At 40.6% G+C, this 27,694-nt stretch overlaps 1 protein-coding gene across 1 annotated transcript in view; it reads left to right on the top strand.

The window, feature by feature from the left end:
- The window catches only part of C2H10orf67 (chromosome 2 C10orf67 homolog), a 96,667-nt gene that overhangs the window by 36,121 nt on the left and 32,852 nt on the right, over window positions 1-27,694 (top strand). Inside the window, exons 6-10 of the mRNA XM_065919144.1 lie at window positions 3,709-3,856; window positions 4,934-4,992; window positions 14,158-14,223; window positions 21,943-22,002; window positions 22,677-22,856. Of these exons, the coding sequence (XP_065775216.1) occupies window positions 3,709-3,856; window positions 4,934-4,992; window positions 14,158-14,223; window positions 21,943-22,002; window positions 22,677-22,856 (513 nt within the window). The remainder of the gene's footprint in view (window positions 1-3,708; window positions 3,857-4,933; window positions 4,993-14,157; window positions 14,224-21,942; window positions 22,003-22,676; window positions 22,857-27,694) is intronic.

Raw genomic sequence — 27,694 nt, 5'->3', positions numbered from 1 at the left:
AGAGTAAAATCGAAGAATGACAGGAAAAGGAAGGTTTAGTAAACATTTAGCTTAGCTTATGACAAGATGGAAATCAGAAAAAGGAATCTCATCAAGTTACAGAAGCCTCATCTCTCCAGGTCAGAACATCCTTAATGTTGAATTTTCCCTGAGAGGGCTTCACTTGGTGTCTCAAATGGTAAAGAGTCTGCCTGCAATGCAGGAAACCCAAGTTCAATCTCTGGGTTGGGAAGATCCCCTGGAGAAGGAAATCGCAACCCACTTCAGTATTCTTGCCTGGAAAATCCCATGGATGGAGGAGCCTAGCAGGCTACAGTCCACAGGGTCGAAAAGAGTCAGACATGCCTGACCGACTAACACACACAAACCCATTCAAGGGCTGAGTGTCTTTTCAGGCTCTGTGAACCCCCTCAATGAGTTAATGGCACTCTGCTACAGTTTTCAGGTTGCCGTGCTATATGCTGATAAATCTACTCAAGAATTGCTGAAGGAGCTAGCTGGTCAGGGTAATGTGCCTGTGTGTCTGTGTACCCACGCACACACCTGTGTGCTTCAATTGCAATTAGAGTTGTTTTGAAAAGACTTCATTTTTCTTTCTTACCCCAACATGGATGAGCTATGCAACCATCATGCCCACCCACCCCCGCCACCACCAATACGTAAACATGACTGTTCGTTGCTGACAGTTTTGAAACAGAGCCGTCATTCAAGAGCGGCAGCTCTGCAGGGCTGCACTGCCCCAGTGGGCCACTTTCTTGGCTGTCACTCACTGGGAAAGCACCTGCTCGTCTCTGTGACTGTCACACAGCATGGGCATGCGGCAGAAACCCCTGCCCCCCACCCCCAGCATCAAATTGAGATGTCCAAGCACTGTACGCAGAGCCTGCAGAATTGAGACACCAATGTGGCAGAAGGGAGACTGCTGGGGAGGCACCTGCGGTGCCCCAGACGGTGCTTCTCAGCCTTTATTGACCGTCTGTGTGTATGGGTCACCTGCAGCTCCTGTTAAGATATAGATTCAGACAGGACTGTGTTGGGGCCGGAGATTCTGCATTTTCAAAAAGCTCCCAGGTGATGCCGAGGCTCCTGGTCCTTGGACCACATTTGGAGTAGTGAGGCTCTGGAGAACACCCATTTCCAAAAATGGTTCTTTCCCCACTGTTTGGGATTCTGAGGCCTCGGACAGGGATACGGCACATCCTGTGGCTGTTCACAAGAGAAATGTGAGCTGGCACTGAAGTCCTAGCGTCCACTGCATGATAGAAGAACTCTAAACTGACACGTTCCTTTATAAACTTTAAATCCCAGAGTGACCATGGATCGCACTGCAGGCTGGCTTGGGCAATAATGTAGCTTTAAATAGCTTTAACTAGTTAACCACCTTTTAGTGATCTCCATCCTTCTTAACTTCAGTTTATTAACACAGCTTGTTTTAAAGAAGTCTCGTGGTTTCAGTGAGCCCAAGCTAGTGGTGTGGGCAGATGGTAGGAGAAACACCACCACAAAACCTGCCACTCAGAGTGTAACAGATGACCGTAGCCGCCCAGAACTATCCCTTTGTTCATTTTGCTAATGAGTGTCCTCATTGCTGTGGGAATCTGAATAGTTAATTACTTGCAGTTCCTGCAGCTGACAGATGGTGGGGACAGAGCTAAAGGTTAACCTCTCAGGAACTGGGGCTGTCCATGGATTTGTGGGAGGGGGGAAACCCTTGAGTTGGACGTATTGCCTTGTTCCTGCTTTTCTAGGAGATTTTTAGAAAACCCATTTAGGTGCTAGCTGCCACCTCTTGTAAATTTTACACTTCATCTGATTATTCAAATAGTTCTCATTTAGTTTATTATAATGGATGCTCACATAATCCACAATGGATGTTCATTTTCTGCCACTGTTAGGAAATGTACATTTAAGCCAATTAAGGCAAACGCTGTTTGCTTTTTAAAAAGCTTTTTCAGCCTAGAAATTCATTCTTTGATGTTCTCAAGTTGAACCATGTGGGACAAGAAAATAATGACTGGGATTCTTTCTTGTTAAGAAAATAGTGTTATTAGTTATTAAATTTGTTAGTTCTCATTAGTTAAGAATGAATTGGGTTTAAATAATTTAAGTGGAATGATAAGTCAAAATCATGAAGATTCACAATTGGACTTAGTGAAAAATTTAACATCATCATTATAAATATTAAGTCTGGTATAACTGACTTCATTAAAAAGTCCCTTGTTGTTTTTCAAGGGTTTATTCATGTACTATAAAACATGATAGTTACATATTTTTCTTTTGAACCATTATGACCACAGAGGAAACCTTTTTTTTTTTTTTTAATAATTTACTCTCAGTTATCTCTAAAGTTAAATAAAAGTATACTTTCAAAAGGACACTAGTTATATTGGGAGGAATGACTTTTTGGGAAGAATGATTTTGTTTTTGAGAGGAGATTTTATTCCTATGTATTTGCAATCATGGCATTGCGACTAAAAGAATAGCTTATAATTCATCTGAAAATTAAAGTTTAAAAGTATTTCTAGTGTCCATATTGATTTTGAACAAAGGCATATAAATACTTCTGTCTCCTATACTGTAATAATACAATGACTTTCAAGCATGTTCTTTACTATTTTGAGACTGCATAATCAGTTTAATATTTTACCATAATGAAATATAAAGTTCTGCATCAGCTTCTCCAACTCATTACATCTTAATTTTAAAAAGAAGTGCAGCAAGTAAAATCTAGACAGCCATAAGCGAGTATAGTCAGATGTTTTCAATAGATTTGAAACACACGAGAAGAAGAAAAGAAGAGTAGCTGTCCCAATAAGCTTCTATTGCGTAAGAAAAAGCGTCTCCCATAATGGACATGGCAAGATTTAAACAAAAGACGCACATAATAAAAATGTAAATGAGTTTGCTTTACTAAAACTATAACTTTAAAGTCTTTTGTTGTAAGTTATCCTGAAACCTTCTTACAAGGTAATCACTGTTTGCATAGAGATTTAAACCGAAGTCTTCAATAGCATTCAACGCCTGCACAGTCCCAGTGTGACAGGCATGCAAAGCCACGTTAATGTTCAGAATATGAATTGCCTCTGGGTGGCTCCTCCACCCAGCAGAAAACCCAACTGTGTGGATATCCGTGTGCCTGATGGGCTCCATGCGGCTCCCAGCCTGAAAACGTCACCACTTTGACATGTGGTGCGCTCCTCTTGACACTGGCAGCGCTGACACTGGGAAATGCCACAAAGGCAACAAGCCCCCCGCCTTAGCTGTGCACTCTGCCCCCCGCCCCCCGCCCGCACCCCCTTCCCCCGGCGCTGCTGCCCGTCCACGGTGCCCCCAGCCTGCCTGGTTACGGGCGGACAGCACTTCAGACGCACACACAGAGGGAAGTGTGGGTGGAGGGCCCCAGCTGCCTCCCCGGACACAGCCTCCATAATGAATTGACCTGAATGATGGGGGCACACAAACAGTATGATATGCATTATTCCTGTCAATAAACTGTCCCCATGTGCTGTGGTCTTTGTACAGAAGGTACTGCAGCCTTTCTTCCAGCAAGCTCTATTTTACTCTCCTTCCCTTTTTACTATTCATATTATAAGTGTGTAATAGAATTCAGAAAATTATATGATAGCTCTTCTGTATCTGTATTGTCTCGTCTTGCATATTTAAATCCTTGGCTCCCTGCTTAGAAATATGGAATTCTCCCTCTTTTAGGATTCTTTTAGCAAGGAGAGCAGCCCTCTGAGAACAACCCTAGAAAAGGAAAATTCGGAGTTCAAAACGGAAAATGAGAGACTGCTTCAAGTCATTTCAGAACTCGAAGAAGAAATCCAGCTCAATGTAAAAGAAAATTCAGTATTAGGTAACATTTTAGAGTCATTTTTGAGAAAACTCTATACATTGGGCACTTTTATAAAATTCATGCCCATGCTTGTCTTTTTCAAACATGTTCTTGTTACCAAACCATATTTACATTCAAAATATCAGCTTGTTAGTCACTTTTAATTTTCATTCTTTTCTTGGGACAGAAATTGGTCATACTCCCCTAGCCATGCCTTTCTAACTCAGGGTGGTTGTTTTTAAATCCAAGCATTGACCTTTGAAAAATGTGCTCATCAGTGCTCAATATCACTTAGAAATATTATAAATATTAAACAAAATTTCATGTGCTTAATCTAAAACCTAAAATTTCTAACATTTTAATATTTGAGCATATGTATTGAGGTGTGCTTTGTGAAGAAACAGAATTGGCCCTTCAGGAAATATGCTTCTACTTACTACTTTATCTTCAATTTTTGGCACAAATTTTAAGTACAAATTTCCATTTGTTGACCCTATACCCCCTTCTTACACACCATGAACACTGGTAAACATTGTATTTAAATCATTGAAGTTGGATTGCTTTAAAGCTTTTACAGGCAATGCTATCATTGTATTTATGTTAGTTATACAGTTTTGCCCTTGTGTAGGCAATATAAAGTTTGTAGCGAAACACTTATAAAATCAGCTATGGGGCAGTGTTTCTTGGATGTAAGTTATACCACGCCAGTGTAGTTTCATTTCTCTCCTAATGTGGTGTAATAATGCGTCTTCAGGTTTTGGTATTTCTTACTCAGTCCATAAAGTGCCACCTGCTAAAGCAGTTTGTATTGGCTGTGACTAACAGCAAAAATGTCCCTTGCTAGACTCGATGAAAAGCTTTCAGCCTTCAGCCACACTTGGATCTTGAACTTAGTTCTTAATCCCTATCTGACCAGCCGTCTGAACAGCAGGAAGAAGGCTGTGAATGTCAAGGGCAGTTGTGAAGGTCATAGTCCTGCTAGGACTTGCGTCCACCATGCCTGCCAGTGGTGTATAGCCTGCCCTGAAGCAGGCAGATTGAATACAGGGCTATAAGCTTGTAATTTCATGGTTGGCCTCTCTCTCCTTTTGTTTACAGAAGATGAAATTATAAGTCTGAAAGAGATGGCAGATAAGGATCATAAAACTATTCAAAAGGTACTGTAACTTTTTTACATTGATGAATGACTCTTTTCAATGGAAATATCAGCATAATTAATGAAATAATGCTATGCCCCCGCCTTGTTTTGTGACGGCGAGAAAAGTCGATTCCTGTATTTAGTGTTGTTTGGGATTATTTCTCTAGTAATGAGAAAAGATTCCATCTTAAAAATGAACTCATGTTTTCTTTCATTTGGCATAACTGAGTGTCTACCTTGTTGACTGTAAGGAATTGAATATTTATGACACAGGGAGTCCGACGATCTGCTTGTGGAAAAATGATATTACTAGGAATGGGCAGCCTATTTTCATATCAGATATTGTTTTATCTTCATTTCTCTGTATGTGAATGAACTGGGTTTGTATTTTGCAGAAAATCTGTAGTTAGAGCCGGGAATGCTTTTGATATCATAAACATCAAGATTTCCTGGGGCATCTAATGTCGCAGAACCACAGCAATTCCTGCCCTCCACACCCAGGTCAGGGGCTCCTGCTTTCAGCTTTCTCAGCTCTCAAAATCCTTCTCTGTGATGGTCAGTCTGCACTGCCAAAGGCCCTGCAACCCAAAGTCAGCACTGGTCTCTGATCTTTTCCCAGTGCTGAGCACTGGTACACTTAAAAATATTCTTTGAGTGATTTCATAGAATAAGAATGTATCTCTAGAGTTCACAAAATTTACAGATAAAAATGTGAATTTATATCCTTGAATTATTCCAAATCAAGTTTTCCACAAACTGAATTGAGAATCAATTTTTAAATGAAAATTAAAGTTAGATAAAATTAAAAATTGAGTTCCTCAGTCATGCTGGCCTCATATCCAGAGCTCATAAAGCTTAAGATTCAGATTTCAACCTAGATTTTGCACTTCTGGTATTCTTAGGTTTTATTTTTCATTAAAAAAAAAAGTTTTTAAAATTTTATTTATGTACTTATTTACTTCAGTGGTGCAGTGCACATACAGGATCTTAGTCCTTAGACCAAGGATCAAACTCACCCCTGCAGTGGAAGGGTGAAGTCTTAACCACTGAACCACTAGGGAAGTCCTATTCTTAGGTTTTAGATAAAATTACTTCCAAGAACTGTTTTTTATTTTTTAGCCACACGGTATGGGATATCTTAGTTCCCCTACACCAGGGTTCAAATCTGATTGCGCCCTGGATTGGCAGTGTGGAGTCTTAATCACTGGGCTGCCAGGTAAGTCCCAAGAACTATTTTCTGAAGAAATGCATACTGTGACGGGTCAGAATTGGGAGATGTTTCCTATGATCACTGAATCCATCACAGGTTTTCACAACATGAAGTCATTTTCTGGTGCTTGAGCCTGTTTTCAATGGTGAGGGTGCAAGTGTCATTCTTACAGAGATAATGAGAGTATAAGAATAGACCAGTTTAAACTTCTTGGCACCAACTTTTAAGGTTAAAAATGAAATCTTAGCTTTCTACTTTTACTTAATAACCTGCAAGGGCATCGTGTCAGTTTAGGTAAATATTTCCCCAGTTTCTCAGTCTGTGCTATCACTGGTAAAGATGAGTCGGACAAGCCTACTCTTCTCTGGGAGGAGTTCAAGGAAATTTAAAAAAAAGTCCCACCATTAAGGCATCAATTAGAAAGAAACATCCTCACTGAGTGGCTGGTCATACTTTGTATGAGCTCAAGTATTCTGATTAAATGCTGCCTTCATTCTCTATAGAGCTGCACTGCCCAGCGTTAGCCACATGTGGCTATTGAAAGCCTATGTCTAGTGCAACTGAGAAACTGAATTTTAAATTATGTTTACTTTTAATTTTTAAATTTCAATATAAAATACTGATATTTGTTTCAGTTACTGAAAAGCTTTTATGTATATTTTGAATAATTTGAGCATGTGAATGTACATTTCTATTTGTAAATTTTATGAACTCTAAATGCAGATCAAGTATCTGCCATAAAATTTTAGCCTTCAAATTGAGATGTGCTCTAAGTGAAAAATACACACTGGATTTCAAAGAGTCAGGTGTAAGAAATGTGAAATATTTTGCTAATGATTTTTTTGCTGATGATTTTTAATATTGATTATTATATATTTAAGCTATTTTACATAGCTATTGGTATAAATAAAATATATTATTCAAGTTAATATCACCTTTTTTACCTTTTTAAGAAAGCTGTTTAAAATTCAGTTATATATATGACACATATTTTTATTTGATAGATTTGTTCTAGACAAATATAGCAAATCTGTAGTTTGTTTGATCATATTTTTTATCCTGTCTCCCTTCTTTTTTCCTTTATTTGCACTGGGCCTCCACACAGATGTGTGCATGTAGGCATGATTTGGTTTTGAGCAGGAAAACTCTAGACCCTTGGGTCTCTGTTCCATTTCTGACTCTATACTTGGGCCGGTTTCTCATTCTCCTTCTTCCTGAGTCTCACAGGCTTACCGTGTGGATAGAATGCGATAATGTACGTCAAAAGGCTTTGTCAACTGGAAAGCAGACCAGGAGTTGTTGACCAATGTGAGAGCTAATATTTACTCGTTTGTTTCCAATATCCTTCATTAAATCAATTGATTCAGCAATGCTCATTAGATGCCTTTTAGTGCCAGGCACTGCTGAGATACAAAAATTTTATACACACATATACACAAACACATACACATGGGCTTGTTGTGAAAGAGATCAAATCTAGAGAGAGAGGCAATAACCACAGGAGAGTGTGATGGGGCTGTAATAGATGTATGTACATAAAGAAGAGATGCCTTCATGGCAAATAGATGGGGAAACAATGAAAACAGTGAGAAACTTTATTTTCTTGGGCTCCAAAATCACTGCAGATGGTGACTGCAGCTGTGAAATCAAAAGACACTTGCTCCTTGGAAGAAAAGCTATGACCAACCTAGACAGCATATTAAAAAGCAGAGACATCACTTTGCCAACAAAGGTCCGTCTAGTCAAAGCTATGGTTTTTCCAGTAGTCATGTATGAATGTGAAAGAAAGAAAGTGAAGTTGTTCAGTCATGTCCGACTCTGCGACCCCATGGGCTGTAGCCTACCACGCTCCCCGTCCATGGGATTTTCCAGGCAAAAGTACCCAGGGATCGAACCTGGGTTTCCCGCATTGTAGGCAGATGCTTTATCATCTGAGCCACCAGGGAAGAGTCTCTCATATGAATGTGAGAGTTGGACTATAAAGAAAGCTGAGCATTGAAGAGTTGATGCTTTTGAACTGTGGTGTTGGAGAAGACTCTTGAGAGTCCCTTGGACTGCCAGGAGATCCAACCAGTCCATCCTAAAGGAAATCAGTCCTGAATATTCATTGGAAGGACTGATGCTGAAACTAAAACTCCAATACTTTGGCCACATGATGTGAAGAACTGACTCATTGGAAAAGACCCTGATGCTGGGAAAGATTGAAGGCAGGAGGAGAAGGGGATGACAGAGGATGAGATGGTTGGATGGCATCACCGACTCGATGATCATGAGTTTGAGTATGCTCCGGGAGTTGGTGATGGACAGGGAAGCCTGGCGTGCCGCAGTCCATGGGTCCCTAAGAGTTGAACATGGCTGAGCGACTGAACTGAAAATTGACCTGGAAGGTTCTAGAAATGCTTCACAAATTGTTCCAGACCTGTCTCCTACTCCTCTTGAACTGATTCCAGGTGTTTAGGGTTTCCTTGGTGGTTCACACGGTAAAGAGTCTGCCTGCAATGCAGGAGACCTGGGTTTGATCCCTGAGTCAGGAAAAGGAGAATCCCATGGACAGAGGAGCCTGATGGGCTACAGTCCCTGGGGTTGCAAAGAGTTGGACACGACTGAAGCAACTTAGCATGTATACATGTAGGAAGGTGGAAGGCTGTATACAGATGGTGAATGCGTAGAGTGTAAGTTACCCCTGTGGAACTCTGGTGTGGCTGGAGCAAGAGGTGGGATCTAGTGAGACCATGTGGTGAGATTTGTGTGAGTATAGGAAGAGAGGGGAGTCTGGGGTGTGAGGAAGGGGTAAACAGAAACCAGAAGAGCGTACAGGAGCAGCTCAGAACCTTGGATAAGCTACATGTTCCCCTTTGCAGCCCGCTCTCAGCTTGCAGTCGTGTCTGACTCCGTGGACTGTAAACAGAAACCAGAAGAGCACGTGGTGAGATTTGTGTGAGTATAGGAAGAGAGGGGAGTCTGGGGTGTGAGGAAGGGGTAAACAGAAACCAGAAGAGCGTACAGGAGCAGCTCAGAAGCCTTGGATAAGCTACATGTTCCCCTTTGCAGCCCGCTCTCAGCTTGCAGTCGTGTCTGACTTCCGTGGACTGTAGCCCACCAAGCTCCTATGTCCATGGGGTTTTCCAGTCAAGAATACTGGAGTGGATTGCCATTTCCTCCTCCAGGGGATCTTCCCATCCCAAGGATCAAACTGGCATCTCCTGTGTCTCCTGCATTGGCAGGCAGATTCTTTTACCACTGAGCTACCCGGGAAGCCTTTCATCCCTGGATACAATTAAAAATGAGTTGAAAATGGGACTGAAACACTGTTAAGATTCAGCAGCTTTTATGTTTAAATTTTAATAGTCAAATGACAGCTGAATCTGTTTCAGCTGTGGCTACAAGATGCATTTCCTTCTGAGAGGGGACGGACCAGCAGTCAGAGATTATATCCCAGGTATGGCAGTGTCGGGATACAGGGCAGTGTTGGTTACTATGGGGATGGTTGGGGGCACAGCCAGCCTGGATCATAAGAGACCACGGAAGTTCAGAGGAAGGGCACCGAACTGGCCCTCAGAAGAAAGGTTAGAGTTCGCCAGGAAAGGATGAAAGGGAGAGAAGTGGGAAGAGCCAGAACACGTATGGGGGGAAGGTACGTGACTGATTACAGTGGGAGGATGTGTGGGAACAGGAGTGGCTAGAAGCAGGGCACATGGCTGAGGATTGTTATGCATTTCGGGGGAAGTGTGAGTTGCCTCCTAAGTGAATGGGGCATCTTGAACACTGGGGCAGGATGGAATTCGTGTTTCAGAGAAAGAACAAATGGAAGAAAGGAAAATCCAGGGCCAGAGAGACACCAATTAAAGATTTCTTGTATAAACCAGGATAACTTAATAGAAAGTCCCGAAACAGGAAGAAGACAGTGACACGGGGATGAAGAAGCAGGTAGATGAATTCAAGAGATTATTAGGCAATAAAAGCCATGGGCTTTGATAAGATTGAAAGTGGGAGAGAGAAAGGAAGAGACATGGAAGGCTGACACTCAGATGAAAATGAGTACAGTGGTAGAGCAGCGGAGAGTGGATTTCACAGAAACCAAGCAAGAGGCTTGAGAGTCCCTTGGACTGCACGGAGATCCAACCAGTCAATCCTAAAGGAAATCAACTCTGAATATTCATTGGAAGGACTGATGCTGAAGTTGAAGCTCCAATACTTTGGCCACCTGATGCGAAGAGCCAACTCATTGGAAAAGACTCTGATGCTGGGAAAGATTGAGGGCAGGAGGAGAAGAGGGTGACAGAGGATGAGATGGTTGGAGTCAGTGGACATGAATTTGAGCAAACTCTGGGAGATAGTGAAGGACAGGGAAGCCTGGCCTGCTACAGTCTGTGGGGATTGCAAAGAGTTGGACACAACTTAGCGACTGGACAACAACAACAAAGCAAAAGGCTCAAGAAGAGAGGATCCATTCTAGCACTTCCCAGAGGCCAGGTGTGCAAAAGACTAGAAATGAAAGATTGGATAATTAGCTTTGGCAATTAAAATGACCCTGGTAAGTCAGTTCAGTTCAGTCACTCAGTTGTGTCCGACTCTTTACAACCCCACAGACTGCAGCATGCCAGGCCTCCCTGTCCATCACCAACTCCCAGAGTTTGCTCAAACTCATGTCCATTGAGTCAGTGATGCCATCCAGTCATCTCATTCTCTGTCGTCCCCTTCTCCTCCTGCCTTAAATCTTTCCCAGCATCAGGGTCCTTTCCAGTTACCCTGCTAATTAATGAGGTCATTTTACTGGAACATGGTAGTAACTGAAGAATGGAGTGAATGCAGACGTGGAGATAGTGTGCATGGGCAGCTTTCTAGAAGTTTGATAGTGGATGGCCAAAGAGAGGTCAGACAGTGGTTGGAGGGGGATGTGGGGTTGAGGGAGGAATATTTTAAAGGATGAAGTTAGAGAATTTTTAAGTGACATCAGTGGAAAGAAGAATGAGCGGGTAAAAGTACAACAGAGAGAAGAGATCACTGATAAAAGACTCAAGGAGGCAGAAAGGCTTGGGGCCAGTGACTTTGGTGTTTGCCAATAATTGATGCCTGTTAGAAACTTAATGACACTTCTTTTCAGACCAAAGTATAATGACTCAACAAAAAAATCTTTTCCTTTCCTTCCATTTCTCATTCCTTTACTTTCTCTAAACCTGCTGTTCAGCCTTTCACATCTTCAACAACACCACCACCTCCCCTTCTGAGGCTCTCATTACCCAGACCCAACTTTCCCCAACCCTGCCATTGGAGACAAACGGATCCTTGCCTTTAGGTGACATTGCATGATGGTTATGGGATTTTAACTCAGAGTCACTGCTCCCTCCTTTACCCATCCTTTTACTTGGATCTAATTAGCACCCTTTGACAAAAACACATTTGATTAATTTATTCAAGTACAGTTGGTTTGCAATGTTACATTAGTTTCTGGTGTACACCAAAGTGATTCATCTATACATATATATATTCTTTTTCATATCCTTTTCCATTGTGGTTTATTGCAGGATATGGAATGGAGTTTCCCGTGCTATTCAGTAGGACCTAGTTATCTTCCACTTTATATATAGTCATTTACATCTGTAATCAGCACCCTTTCTAACCACCAGTGCTTCTCTTCCCATCATTACTACTTTCCCCAGTTCCATTCCTCTGTGCTGTTCTCTAATTCATAGAGAACACAGTAGACATGTGGGTTTTCTCACCTCTGCACTCTCTTGCTCAGTCTGTCACTTAGCCTAACCTCTTTTCCTTCTCATCAGAAGAGGGAACCTTCCTCTTTGCCCTGACCCATCCTTCCACTTACTTGCCTGACTCCATCTTCTCCTTCCTTCTCTTCTGAGAAGCCAAACTCTCATCAGCCAAACTCTTTCTTCATCAGCCAAACTCTCTCTCGTTCTCCCTCCCTTGTGCCTTTAAGCATCCCCCACTAGCCTATATACATAGCCAAGTCATCATTCTGGGTGGTGTTCCTTGACTCTGGTCACCCCTGAAGCCATTACCATTCACTCTTCAAATATCAACTAAAGTAAACTTGTCTATGTATCTACTAGCCTCTTCTTCACACTGCCGCTGTTGATGAGTTCACAGTGAGATCCATCTTGCCCTCAATCCATGAGGTCAAGAACTATGTCTTACCCTTTATTACCTTTATATGAGCCCTCAAAAATGTCTGCTGGAAAAAAAACATCTTTACATGTTCATCAAAGTCAGTGTCAAAACTTGATCTCCTTACTCCTCAAATCTGGACTCAGCTGTGTTTCCCACTTAAATGAATGACATTGACATCTGTCCCAGAGGACCCACTGACAGATCAAGGGTCCTTCTCTGCTTTCTTCTTCTTCGTTTTTTTTTTTTTTTTTTTTTTTCTTTGGCTGCTCTGTGTGGCTTGTGGGAGGGATCCTAGTGTCCTGACCGGGGTTTGAACCTGAGGGCCACGTCTTAACCTATCTCTCGTCCCTTTTCTCCACAACAACGTTGTCACAGAGTTGGTTGCGGCCCCATCATTTGCCCATTTGTATAGACTCCCACTTCATTCTCCTATCTCCACTCTGTTCCCTTTCAAGTCTAGCTTCCAGACTGCTGCCATGGTCATCTAATACCCCAGTCTCACTTACATGCTACAGCCTGCAGTGCGTTCTTTCCTATTGCCTTCAACACGACATCAGACTGTCTCCAAAGGTTCTACATGATTTTTATGTGCTGGGAGCCACTCAGCCCTTTCACATTTGCAGTCTCAAGTTCTTTCCGGAAGAACTCTCCAAAGTAGGTTTTATTATCCTAATTTTATAGATGAGAAAACAGACTTGACGCATAGAATTAGCTCACCCACACGGTGTAAGCAGCAGATCTCTCTTCTGAACCAACTCTCGTTCTGTACTTTATACCAGTCTGCCCTCCCCTCCTAATTGAGGTGAGCAAGGCCCCTCATAATATCACCCTGAATTTCTGCCTCCGTTTAATTCCTGCCATTCTTTTCTATATGGACCCTGGGTCCACAAATACCAAACCTTCCCCAGTTCCTACATTACTTCAGGCTTCTCTGTGGTTACTTTGCTGTCTTTATTACCATTTTCTTGGCCTTTTTCTTTCTCCAAATTGTTGAACTTCTACAGATCCTTCAAGACCTTTGCCAAGTAGCCCTTCTGTGCCATTAACACCAGGGATAACCGATCTTTTTATAGTTACAGGATTACCAAGTTATGTGGAGTTTTAGGCTTTTTGACTCTGAAGACTTTATGTATTAACTTTTTTCTTACATATTACAGTCATTTTTTCACACTGTTCTAGTATACTGTAGGTGCCCTAGGGAAGGGAATTGTTCTACTTCACTTCTGTGCCTCCACAGCCAAACAAAATATCTGGCATCTCAAAGGTGTTCCATACATGTTTATTAGATTAGTGAATATATGAGTTAATTGAATTGAATGGATGCCAGAATGAAGGGTTGAGCTTTGTCAGTATTATATACTGTACACACACTATCATTTAAAATACTGAGGCAAGCCAAGTTGGTACAAAGGCCCTACAGTATATACATTGACAGTTGTTTTCAATTGATATGAATATGGCTTGATATGTATATAAATACAGCACTAAAACCTAAAATAAGAGAAATGGTTCATATAAAGGGTAAAGCAAAATTGCTCTTTTTGATAGACAGACTTACTTTATTCTATACTAATGTCACATTTTCGGGGGGAGTAGGGTGAGAAAGGTTGTAAATAAACAAACTGGCATTCTCTGTATGTTTTGCCTGCTTATATAGTTAAGAAATAGTTATATAATAGTATGTTATTATTACATGGTAATCTGTGGCCTTTTAATTTTTGCTTTGATCCTATTAGGATCCATTTTTCTCACATTTGGAATCAAGATCTTTCACTAAATTTCATTGAAGGGGAATCTCAGGTGTTTTATTATCTTTAATCAGATTGTAATATTCTTCTCTTTCAGCTAATTGGTGGCAGAGACAGATTAATAAATGAGCTTGAGCTTGAAAAATCATTAGTTCAAGATATGGTAAGGGGATTTACATTATTTCTTAATAAATTTGAATCCAGAAATTTGATCATGAAAGTTTTATAAACTTTATTTTTAACTGTTTGCTGTGAACTTTTTGTTTCACTTTTATCAACAGTCTAAATGCATGCATAATTATAAAGATTTTAAATGATTGTTTTGTAGAAAACAATTTGAATAGTATTATAATAAATATGCTTACTATGTAGAAGAGTCTTAAACAAGAAACAGTATTACAATTTAAAGCAGTGTACAAAATTTTTGTATTTTATTTTAGGGGTTTAAAAAACAAAAACGAGAGCCCAATATTTTGAAGGATTTGCTATTTTTAGTTACAAATTGCCATAAGCGGCAACAAAAAACAGCCCAGCCAGATATTTTGGCATTCTGTGTTTGTCTCATAAGAAAACACTGCCTTTTTATGCTCTTTTAAGAGAACTTTCCAGACGGCTGGTCTTTTATTTTATCAGTTGACTACCCACCCCCAGCCCAGGCTCCCCCACCTCACCCCCCACCCAGCTTATGGTGTCTTACTTTGGCTTTCAAACCGATCACCACTACTATGTCTTTGTTACAGTAAACTGACTGTGTTTATTATAATCAGAAATGAAACACAGCTTGACTTGCGTTCTAAATGTGCTTGAAAAGAATATGATACTGTTTAGAAGAGAAAAGGTTGTTCATAGGAAATCAGCGCCACTTCAGATATTGAAGCATTGCCTTCTTCACAGCTTGTCAGACTTTGTGCCAAGTCATGACTGCTTCCCTGACTCTGTTTTGTTGCTCCCAGCACCATGTGTTTTGGGTGCCTTGTCAGAGAAATTAATGCAGAACAATGCTCTGGGATTGCAATAAAGCCTTCTATGAAACCAGCTTGGGAATGCAGGCAAGGAAAAAAATAATGATGGCTAGCAATCCACAGAAACCATGTGTTAACAAATGTGTTATTTTGAACTCTTTACTTTTTTTCTAAAATTTTTATTTTTGAGGGGGTTGCATAGCCGATTAACAAATAATGCTGTGATAGTTGCAGGTGGACAGCGGAGTAACTCAGCCCTACATATACCTGTATCCATTCTCCCCCGAAACCTCCTCCCATCCAGGCTGCCACAAAACATTGAGCAGAGTTCCATGTGCTCTACAGTAGGTCCTTGTTGCTTATCCATTTTAAATATAGACGTGTGAACTCTGCTTTTAAATACCTGGTATATAAAAATCATCTCCACGAATTGAATATACTTGGTCAATTTCTGCCTTAGCCTCTTCTTCTGTCATTCGCCCCGCCCCAAGTCCCAGAGTTGCTTCTGAAAACAAACAACTAAATGTGTACATTGTCATTAAAATGGAAAGTGTCTTTATTGAATGAGAAGCAAACCTTAAACTGTCAGTCTGTTAGCAGTAGTAGAGAAGAAACTGAACTACTTCATCAGTGAGTTCGTGCCTATACTAGGAACAGATCCCACAATTTGTGAATTACTTTGCCTCTTCATTTGAACTGTAAGTGATTAACCGGATATGTGGGCTATCATATTGCCCACAGGGGAACCAACTGCTTTATTTTGTTGTTTAGAAGTTTAGAAGTTGAGCACCATGCTTGTTGCCAAGCAGCAAGATCTTGCATTGCAAACCTCATGACAGCACAAGAACCTCCAGCATGTTCAGAACTGGTTTGGAGGGTCATTTTTTTCAGTAGAGTGAGTGCACTTCTCATGATTGGGTTTCCATGGCATACCTTTGGGCCCAACAAGTTCACTATTTGACACTCCCTCCCCCACCAAGGGATTCCGTTGTTCACTTGGAGGGAGACTGGCTTTGTGGCTATCTGAACCCCGCCCCCCAGAAATGGAGATTTGCAGTGGGGCCCAGAAGGAGGAGTGGGAGAAGGTAGAGTTGATCAGAGTCATTTTGCAAAAATTAAAAGACTTTCTCCCTCCCTTGTCTGTTACTCTTTTCAATACCGTTTATGTTCTGACATTTAAGAGCCTAGTTTAAAAGTCAAAGAGCTTGTAGTAAAAAGGCAGGATTGGTATGTATAAGTAAGCAATAAAGTATGGATGATGTACCCTTGGATTAGCTTTAGAAGAGAATATGAAATAGTTTTGAATCTTCCTATGATTCCTATGCTCTGTGGCTTTTATTTATCCTTGTTTTGTTCCAATAGAGATATAGTTGCCATATAACATAATATTGGTTTCAGGAATATAGCATAATGATTTGATATATGCATTTATTGCAAAATCATCAGCACCATAAGTCTAGTTAGTTAATATCCATCATCACATAAACTTACACTATTTTTTCCTCTTGTGGTGAGAACTTAATTTATTCTCTTAGCAACTTTCAAATATACAACGTAGTATTGTTAACTAGAATCACCATGCTGTAGATTACATCCCCAGGGCTTATTTATCTTATAACTGGAAGTTTGTACCTTTTGACCTCCTTCACTCATTTTGTCCGCCACCTCAGGCAACCACCAATCTGTTCTCTCTATGAGTTTGGCTTTTTTTGTTGTTGTTATTATCTATGTTTTTAAAGGTTCCACATATAAGTGAGATCATGCAGTATTTTTCTTTCTCTCTCTGACTTATTTCACTCAGCAAAATGCCCTCCAGGTCCATCCATAGTGTTTCAAATGGCAAGATTGCTTTCTTTTTATGGCAGCATAATATTCTGGTATGTAAATATACCACATCTTTATCCGTTCACCCATTGATAGACTATTAGGTTGCTTCTGTGTCTTGGGTGTTGTAAATAACAGTGAACATGGACTGCATATATCTTTTTAAGATAGTGTTTTGATTCCTCTGGATAAATATATGGAAGTGGAAATGCTGGATCATATGGTAGTTCTGTTTTTAATTTTTTTGAGAAACACCTCTGTATTGTTTCACATAGCAGCTGCACTAATGTACGTTTCCACCAACAAGTGCACAAGAGTTCCCTTTTCTCCACATTCTTGCCAACACTTGTTATCTCTTATCTTTTTGGTGACAACCATTCTAACAAGAGGGAGATGTTCTCTAATTGTGGTTTCAATTCATATTTTCTTGATGATTAGTGATGCTGAGCACCTTTTCATGTATCTGTTGACCATTTGAATATCTTCTTTGGAAAGACATCTACCCAGATCATCTGCCCATTTTTAAATTAGATTATTTGTGTTTTTGCTATTGAGTTGTATGAGATCATTTTGTATGTTGAATATTAACCCCTTGTCACATATACGATTTGATATATCTTCTTCCATTCTGTAGTTTGCCTTTTCATTTTGTTGGCTGTTTCTTTTGCCATCCAGAAGTTTTTTAATTCAATGTAGTCCCAAATTGCTTATTTTTTCACTTATGCTTTAGAAGTCATATTTTTAAAAAACACCATTGCCAAGAGCTATGGCAAGAAGCTTTTCCCCTATATTTTCTTCTAGTTTTATGTTTTCCTGTCTTACATTTAAGTCTTCATCCATTCTGGGTTAATTTTGTGAGTGGTATAAGATAGAGGTGTAGTTCTTTTCTTTAATATGTGACTATTCAATTTTCCCAGCACCATTTATTGAAGAGATAGTCTTTTCTCCATGGAATTTCATGTGCCTCATCAAGTATTAGTTGACCATATTCTTGATTCTGTTCCATTATGTCTCTGTTTTTAATCCTACTACCATACTGTTTTGACTCTATAGCTTTATGATATAATCAGGAGGTATGATTCCTCTAGATTTACTCTTCTTCCTTAGGACTGCTTTGGTTTGGGGGGGGACTTTGTGGCTCCATATAAATTTTATGATTGTTTTTTATACTTCTGTAAAAAGTGCCATTGAAATTTAATAGAGATTATATTGAACATGTAGATGGCATTGAGTAGTATGGACATTTTAACATTAATTCTTACAGTCCATGAACATGAAGTTTCTTCTCCTTTACTTGTATGCTCTTTGATTTCTTTCATCAATGTCTTGTAGCTTTCACTCCCTTGGTTACATTTATTCCTAAATATTTTACTGCCTTTGGTGATATTGTAAATGAGATGCCTTTCTTCTTATTCGCACAGTTAATTCATTGTTCATGTATAGAAATGCTACTGATTTTTATATGTAGATTTTGTATATTGAACTTTCATTTATCCTGAAGCTAACAAGAAGAAGGTCCTTATCAGAAAACTACCGTAACTGAACTCTTACCCTTAGCTAATTTTCCATCTGTTTCATCTCAGTGCACCTTATTTCTAGGAAATAATCTAGACTTCAAATAGAAAGGAACTATGATGCCAGGGTACAGCACTGACTTATCTCTGCAGTGGCCTTGATCTCATAGTGGGTTCCTTGTTGCCCAAGTTCCCTCTGAGACATGCTTCAAATCTGTCTGTTATGTGTAACATGCCAGTGTTTGGCCATTTAGCTAGAAAAGTCATATTTTGGTAACCCAATCATTTACTCTTACAAAATACATGTCTGATTTTCTCTGCCTTGGAGCCATCACACATTTCCAATGGAAATAGATGAGTCGTTGACCCAAGGGGAGGATCTTTAGTGGTTATCTTATGTTATCTTATGTTGACTGTGGGGTCAGATAACTTGTCTCTTTAATTCCTGGGTCTTCCAGTCAAGATAAACTTACTCAAGGAGCTTCACCTGCACTTAAACCTAATTTATGTAATGAGATCTTGACCTCAAGCAGATGCTGTCAGAGGATGAGATTTTTTGAGGCCTTGAATGAGGATGAATGTATTTTGCATTTGATAAAAATGGAAAATGTTGGAGCCAGAGGACAAATATATATATATATAAAGCATTTGAGAAAGTCCAATATACTTTTATGCTAAAAGCTCTCAGCAAACTGGGAATAGAAGGAAACCTTATAAAGTTGATCATGAATACCTATGAAACATAACTGTTAGTATATTTCATAGTGAAAGGCAATGTTTTAAGTCTAAGGTGAGAAATGAGACAAGACTCTGTTCTTATAACTTTCATTAGACATTGTTATTTAGGTCCTAGCTAGAACAATACTCAAGAAAAAGAAATAAATGGCATATAGATTAGAAAGAAAAAAGTACAACTGTTTTTATTCCCAGATAACCACGATAATTTATATAGGAAGTCCTAAGGAATCTACAAAAACCTACTAAAATTAGAAATTAGTAAATGTGAATTTAGCAAGAATGCAAAGATCTTAAAATAATGTGTTTCTATTTACTAGCAATGAACAATCAAAAACTGAAACTTTTAAAAACTTGATTTACAATAGCATAAAAATATGAAATAGTTATGGGTAAATTTGATTAATTATGTATAAAACCATTTGAAAAACTGAAGTTAAAGACTTAAATAGATGGAGAAACATGCCAAGTTCATGATTCAGAAGATCCATGTTGTTTAACTGTTATCTCTGAATTGATTTGTATATACAAATTGATTTGTATATACTCACATAGCAACTAAGCCCATACACCACAACTCTAGAGCCCAGGAGCTTCAACTGCTGAAGCCTATGCACCTAGAGCCCAAATTCTGCAACAAGAGAAGCCACCACAAGAGAAACCCACGCACTGCAGCCAGCTCCTGCTTGCCGCAACTAGAGAAAGCCCTCAAGCAGCAATGAAGACCTAGCATAGCCAAAAATAAATAATAAATAAAGTTTTTAAAAATGAAATTAATATGGAAGAACAAGGGTCAAGAATAGCTAAGAAACAAGGTGAAATAATGACATGATGGAGTAGGGAGAGACTTCTGTGAGTTATTAGTATAAATTTAAGGTAATTAAGACATCATGGTCCTGGGACATGGACAGAGCTTTGGGAGGAAATTGAGAACCCAGTAGCAGAACCAGACATACGTAAATACTCAGTATCTGTCAGATACAGATTGGTGCAAATGGGGTTGAATTTTCACTAAAGATGCTTGACAATTGATCAAACAATTGACTCAAATGAAATTGGCTCCCTACCTCATAACATGCATATCCATTTTGCATGAATTAAGGATTCAAATATGAAGGGAGATTTTCTTTTAATTTTAGAGGAAAATTCTGTAAGCTCAAAGTAGAAATTATTGCCTAAATAAGACACAAAATAAACAAGGTGTAAATGGAAAATTAAAAGTTTCAGGGACTTCCCTGGTGGTCCAGTGGCTAGGACTCCACACTTCCAATGCAGGGACCCGAGTTGAATCCCTAGTCAGGGAACTAGACCCCACACGCCACAACTAAAGATCTCACATGCCCCTATTAAGACCTGGTGCAGCCAAAGAAATTGATTAATTAAAAAAATTCAACCCCATGAAAATTAAGGGCCCCTTTTCATCAGAAGATGCCTCAAAGAATTTTTAAAGATCTAGCCACAAATTTGCAAAAATATTCACACCATTTATGTATTCACAAAGCTGTTTTCAAGAATATGTGAATAACTCCTTCAGGTCAATAAGGAAAAGACCACCCAATAGAAATCCGGGCTGAAGTTTTTAACAGGCCCTTCACCAAAGAAGAAACCCAGTGACCAATGAACATTGACTGAAAATGTGCTTGGTTTCAGGAATAATATAACTACCAAATGCTGTTAAGTATGAAGAGTAAAGAATTCTCATAAACTGCTGGGGAATATGTATGTTGTTATGGAAACTTTGGAAAACAAATTTGGGTTATCTGCTGAAGCTGACCTTTCTCTTAAAATATGCTCCAAAGTTCTGTTCCTAGGCATATAACATCACCAAAGAGATCCTAGCACATGTGCCTGGGGGAACAGGTTCCAGAATATTTAAAGTCATATTGTATATAAAAGAAGAAACCTGGGATTTCCCAAATGTTCATTGACAGGGAATGGATAAATATATTATGCTGTACTTGTTCTCTTGAATAGTATACAGCAGCGAATGTGAATGAACTGCTTCCAGTATCAACAAGGGTTAATCTCAGAAGCTATGAAGTGAACACATTAAGGGAGAACACATAAATTATGATTTTTTTAAAAAAAGTTTAAAAGTAAACAGAACTAAGTTTGTATGTTGCTTAAGGATACCAATGGGATGAAGTGGTAAGTCTATAAACCTGACAAAAAATTAATCAAGAAAATAAAAGGGAATTCTAAGCACAAAATTCAGAATAGTGGTTTCCTGGTTTGGAGGTGGTTATAGGATCGTGACAATTACACAGGGAGCTTTAACACTATGGCTGTTGTTCTCTTTCTCAAGTCAGATGGTCACATTAGTTTTACTTCTAACTTATACTTGCACTGCATACATTTTTGGTATATATAACTTTTTTTTAATTGAAGCATTTTAGAAACTCATTTTCTGCTAGAACCTAAATGCTTAAAGACAAGGTTTGTGTGTATGCTAAGTCACTTCATTTGTGTCTGACTCTTTGACAATCCCCTGGTCTGTAGCCAGCAAGCCTCCTCTGTCTGTATTAGTTATTCTAAGAGCCTAATGCAGTGTGGCTGAATAGCGACACAGTGCAGTGCCTGGTACACAATAATGTTAATAAAAACACGTAAGCAAACAATTGTATGTTTTCCTATAAGCTCTATTACAAAGTACTTTTTCTTTGGGGAGCGAATTTATTTTCTCTTCTAATTTATTTATATTCGATATTGTGACATATTCCCATAATAGTTTGGGCAGCGAAATGGTTTAAAATGATACTCTTTCATTGCTTAAGGAAGGTTTACTGCATATTCTCTTTTTTCATCTTTGCAAATGATAACAAATGACATGGGTCTTTAATTTCACAGGTTAATAAGCAGAAAGAGGACCTTGAAATGAGAAGAAAGTATGATGCCATAGTTGCCAAGGTTGGCATTTAAGTTCTTTTTTTTTTTTTCTTTTATTCTGTTCATCTCATATTTGGGCATCTGAGTTGAAGAACCTATACACACCATCCAGAGGCTTTTCACCTTCTCGCATCTGAGTTTGAAGGAGAAAATGCTTAAAAGTGAGGCAAGGCATGTGAGTGGGAGACGAGGACCTGGGGGTTAGAGCCATGAGGGCAGAGTGAGAGCAGGAGGTATGACTGGTGTCCCGACCCCAGGCTCAGTGCCCTGGCCCTTCTGGCTCCTGTCCTGTGGCTTCTACCTGCCAGCCCTGCCCCCGCTGCCTTCTTAGGAATATGAAACACTGCTCAAGCTACCACCTCATCCCACCCCACAAAGATCCCACCTTCCCAGGGACTTTCAGAAGTCAGTGATCTGTTGGTATGTTTGTCTCAGTACTTGAGCATCAGTGGGAGGGATGGAAAAATACGCCCCACCCACAGACTAAATCAGGCAGGGTTGGGGCTTGGGGGATAAGGGATGGTGGAACTGGGAGCAAGAATAGATCTAGGCCCCTTGGGACTGAAGACTTCCACCCTGTGGTTCTAGCTCAGGAGAGGAGGGCAAGGGAGCCAAAGAGAGGGATGTGAATCTGAAACACAGATAATGAGAATAACATTATGGTTACTAACAGAATGGTTCTTCTTCTGTACCAGAGCCCCAGAAGCACCAAGGGGAAAGAGACCCCTTCAGCCCAGTGGCCCTCACAGCCCAAGAGTGCAGGTGCAAGTTCTCTGAGGCCACGTTCTTCCTCCATCCGTTCATCGCCTTCTAAGACCAAGAGGGTCAAGAGTCCAAAGAAGACTTTAAAGGAGGAGCCACCCACGGTGAGACTGGTTCGCAGCCCGTGACACCCTCACCTGCAGAGGGCGCTGTGAGCACTGCTGCAACCTCAGCGTTGCTCCTCTGGTCCAGCAGCAAGGCCAGTGTCTCAAACACTCGATTCTCCTTGCCCCCTCTGTGGGCATCTGGACAGGAGGCTCTGGCTGCTCTTTCCACACCAGCGTGTCCTCATCAGGCCCCTTACCTTACCTGGGAGGATGCCACCTCTGTGCTTAGCTTTGTGGTTTATTTGGCTCAGTCACCAAGCCTTCGTGGATCTCTGTTAAATTAGTAAGATAGAGAAGCCACCTTCCAAGCACTTTCAAGGTGTAAAATCTCTAACTCATGACTGCCCAGTATCTATCAGAGGCTTGCAGGATCTTAGTTCCCCGACCAGGGATTGAACCCACGTCCTCAGCAGCAAAAGCGCAGAATCCTAACCACTGGACTGCCACAGTACTCCCCTAGTTATGGGAATAGTTGCATTTCTCTGAGCAATTGATCTGTGGGCACTGTGAATCATGCAACCGGTCATAACTCCTTTTCCACACCATTTGGAAGTTTCGATGCTGATTGGTGACACGTACTTGCAAGGTACAGCTTTTCCTGGAGAGAGTCCGTCCACTAGCACATTTTGGGTTCCCAGCCTCTTGTTGCTATGTGTCCCCACATTCTTCCTCCTCCTCTCACAGAGGACAGAGTCTACCGCTCCAGCACTCAGGGCAGGAGGACAGAGGAGAATCTTGCTCACTGTGGCATTCTGGCTCCAGAGAGGACAGGAAAGAGCATCAACCTCCCTCCAGCACTCACCAGGCAGGAGCCTCACCACTTGAACCCAGCGGAGGGGAACGAGCGCAGTGGAGCAGAGGTGGAGGGAGGCCAGGCGTGATGCTTAGTGGGGAGTCACTCCCCTTGGAAGGAAAGCCCAAGAGCTGAGAAAAAAGCACTCTCCTCGATAAGCCCTTCCACTCTGCAGAGAGTTAGCAAGTATCAACAACCGGAAACCAATGTAACTTCCCAATGAGGAGAATGACACTTGGAGAACACGCCTGACCAGTGACTAGGTTCCAGAAGTAAGATTTTTTGGAATCCAGGTCTGGGAAGTATTTTGCGCAGTGGGGGTTGAGGGAGGCAGGACAGGGGGAAGCCCACACACACAAGGAAAAAAAAAAAAAAAAAAACACATGCAAAAAGCCAATGCTGGACTTGAGTTTGCAGTGCTGCCTGCTAACCTGGGTGGGGGATCCAGCCTCACTGGGTGAGGGGCTCTAGTTCAAGCCTGAGACTTAGGGAGCCTGTGGCCACGGTGGCATCGTGTTCCAGAAACCTCTGAGCTGCCGTGAAATCGGGGTGCGTGCCAGGCGTCTGTGGTCTGAGGTTCTGAGATGATGGTGGGAGAATCGCAGAGCAGGGTCAGAAACCCAGACAGAGCAGCCTGGTCCCTGCAGCAAGCCCAGGGCTCTAACTCAATCCTAGCATTGCAGACTAGACACTCCAGTGTCCCCCATTTACAGATCAAAACTGAGCTTCCAAAGTCCCAGCTACAAGGGGCAAAAATACTGCCTGTTCTCCCCCAGGGAAAATGTATTATGAAGGGAAGACCAAAAAAAAAAAAAAGCCACCATGATGAGGAGAAAGGATATCTGAGAAAGTGTCATGAGGATTTTCTCTTAAGTGTCCCAGGCTTTCCTTCTGACCGTAATGATTGTTATCTAGATGTTCTGAAGCTTAACAGTACATTTTGTCAGCTGCAGAGACTCAGAAGTTAATGTGTAACAGTAAGTAAAAATTGGACCGGGGGAGGGGAGAGATGACGTAAACTGGACTTAACATTTTCATAGGAATTGCCTTGGTTTTAATGTGAAGTATATTTTTCTAGCACACTGTTATTACTTTCATATTCACTTTTGTTAGTGATAATCCTATTATAGTGAGTGTTCCCTTCCATCACCTCCCTCTGCGGTATATTCTTCATTGTAGATGAATTCTCCATATTTGTACTCTGGTTATCATTTTCCTGTTTCTCAGAACTCTTGAATATTTTGTCAATACCGAGGTAGTCAGACTTCTTAAAAATTGTCTCTCAAGGGCTTTATCATCTTGACCATGTGTAGATGACCAAAAGGAGGGCTTGCTGCAGGAACATTTTACATCAGTCATTTACCTTATCTAATTAATCATACTTATTTTTTGAAATCTGTGTCATTCTGTGGGAACAGCACACGTGCTTCACCCAGTGGCGCACACGGTGATAAACGGAGTATTTAGCCAGTCTGAAAAGTGTGATAGGAACATTGCTGTCTGATTTCCATTTATGAAAGATTTCACAACGTGAAATTTGTGTTTGGACAGCGTTTTTGTGTAAAGTTTATTTTTTGATAGCTGTAAAACATTTCAAATACTGAGGTTTCACAGAACAAGGTTAAAACTGGGTTCCTAGCTTCCCCCTCTCCACACCCCCAGCCCTGCTCCAGGGTAATTAGTGAATTAAGGCTGCACCCAGTAAATGCTTCTCTGGAAGACTTCTGAGCTTCCACGGGGTCACCTGTCTGTGCTGATGGAACATATGGCGTGTGCTTAGATCTGCAGAAAGCATCAGGACCTTCCCGTGTGGGAAGTGGGACAGGGGACAGTCAGTCGTGTTCCCATCCATAAAGTTCACTCGATACAAAGCAGTTTGGACAGCATAAAAAAATCTTTCATAAGAACTCTGGAACACTATTATTTAAACAATTCAAGAACTTCAAGGTGAAGTACTTTGCAATAGTTTTATAAGTATGACCATAGTCATCCTGCAAACTAGTAACTTTTAAAAATTATTATTATTATGGGATGTGGAATTATTATGGGTATAGAGTATTATAGGTAAGGTGGATGAAAGGAAGATCTTTCCCTATTCCTCTCCTATACATTCCTTTTACTGGATTGAATTGCACATGAAGTGGAAAATAAACTCCATCAGAGAAGAAAATCATATAATCTGTTCATTGTTTCATCATTTTTTTCCTCTGGGCTTGGCTTGATAAAGCAGGCAGTTCATAGTTCTGAAGAGCTATGTGAAAAAGCCAGCATTTTGCTCCTTGTTGATCTGTACCCCCACCCCTCCACAAGGTGGTGGAGTAATACAGAGCTGGGACCGTCCTGGACACGTATACTGTCTTCAAAGGTTGTCAAAGGGAATTTACTGTATTTTGATAGATTGCATGCTAAGTCGCTTTAGTCGTGTCTGACTCTTTGCAACCTTATAGACTGTAGCCCACAAGACTCCTCAGTCCATGGGATTCTCCAGGAAAGAATGCAGTGGGTTGCCATGCCCTCCTCCAGAGAATCTTCCCAACCCAGGGATCGAACCGATATCTCTTATATCTCTTGCATTGTCAGGCAGGTTCTTTACCCCTGGAACCACCTGGGGAAGCCCATTGATTATGTTGACATAACAAAATTTTTCCTAATCATACTGAATCTTTGTTTCCTAATAGGAATAACTCTTTTCTTTTGGCCATGTCAAGAGGCTTGCAGGATCTTAATTCCCCCACCAGGGACTGAACCTGGGGGTCATGGCGGTGAAAGCGCCAAGTCCTGACCACTGGACAACCAGGGAAGGCCCAAATAGAAATAACTTTAAAATGTAGAGATAATTGAAATAATACACTACAATTACTTGTTTTTATTTTAAAATCAAATTTGTTATTTGCCACTAAAGTGAATGCATCTTTAGATTCTGCTGTCAGAGACCAAAATGAAAAAATTGAAGAAATGTCATATTCAAAATTCAGCCAAAAGGTGGCTTTGACTTGTATTATATTATTCTAAGTAGCTTGATGATAAATAAGTACTCACAGTATATTTGGAACTGAAAATATTTTGGTGAAAATAATCTCCAATGTTTCTTGCACAAATGAAAAAAATTTTTTGTTAAAAAAAATCACTTGAAGGGTTTTATGCTTTGCTTCTTATTTATTTTCATTGGGGAACAATGATAACATTTTACTTGTAAAATTTATGATATCTTAGTGTAATTTAATTTAAAGCCCTAAGATATTGCTATGGAAACCAGGGGAAAAAGAGATTTGTATCAATTTCCATTCTTCTGTAGACACTCTGAACCTTGGGGCAGACACTAGTTCCTGACATGTATTTATAATATTAACAATTAATAATATTAATTAATAATATCACCTGGTAGTAGCAGGAAATGTCACTCAGGAGCTCCCAGGACAGTCTTCTGACTCCTCACTGCATCGTGTTGCTTTATTCCACTTTCCTGGGTTTTAGCTACGGGTTTCTCCTCAGTTCTCCCTGGAAGTCGGGGCCAGTCACGAACTCCAGGTCATTTGGTCAGAGCCCTGACACTGCCCAGACTTGGGTCTCACCCCCTGACTGTTTGACGTGCTGTCACTCATCTACCTGCCATCATTGCATCCACCAGTTCTGCTGTGAATTCAATCACAGATAGACCTCACAGAACAACTTCAATACCAACACTCCCCAGCATCAGCCTGAGGTAGCTACACCCCACCCCGGATGCCAGCATTGGACTGTTGGCCAGCCTCTTTGGATCCAACTCTCCCACCTTGTCACTTTCTTCAGCCCTGACCTCTGCAGTCCTAGGTCCCAGGTTTCTCCTCAAATCCAAGGGTTTCGTTTTTATAAATTATGGCATACGTCAATTTCCTTTTCTCTAGGAATGTATTTTCATAGACTTTTCCTCATGGAATGCCTCAGTGTGGTCTCTGTTCCTCAGAAACATGAACTAATTAAAGGAAAGCTACTCGTTTCCCCTTATTCACCTGTTGCCTATGACTGCTAACTTGCATTTCCAGTCAGCCTTAGGTAGCTAAGGAGAGCTCTC

This window comes from Muntiacus reevesi, chromosome 2 (assembly GCF_963930625.1).
Source record: "Muntiacus reevesi chromosome 2, mMunRee1.1, whole genome shotgun sequence".
NCBI classification, from domain to species: Eukaryota; Metazoa; Chordata; class Mammalia; order Artiodactyla; family Cervidae; genus Muntiacus; species Muntiacus reevesi.
The sequence above is the reverse complement of the archived record's forward strand: the minus strand, read 5'-3'. Positions and strand labels throughout refer to the sequence as shown.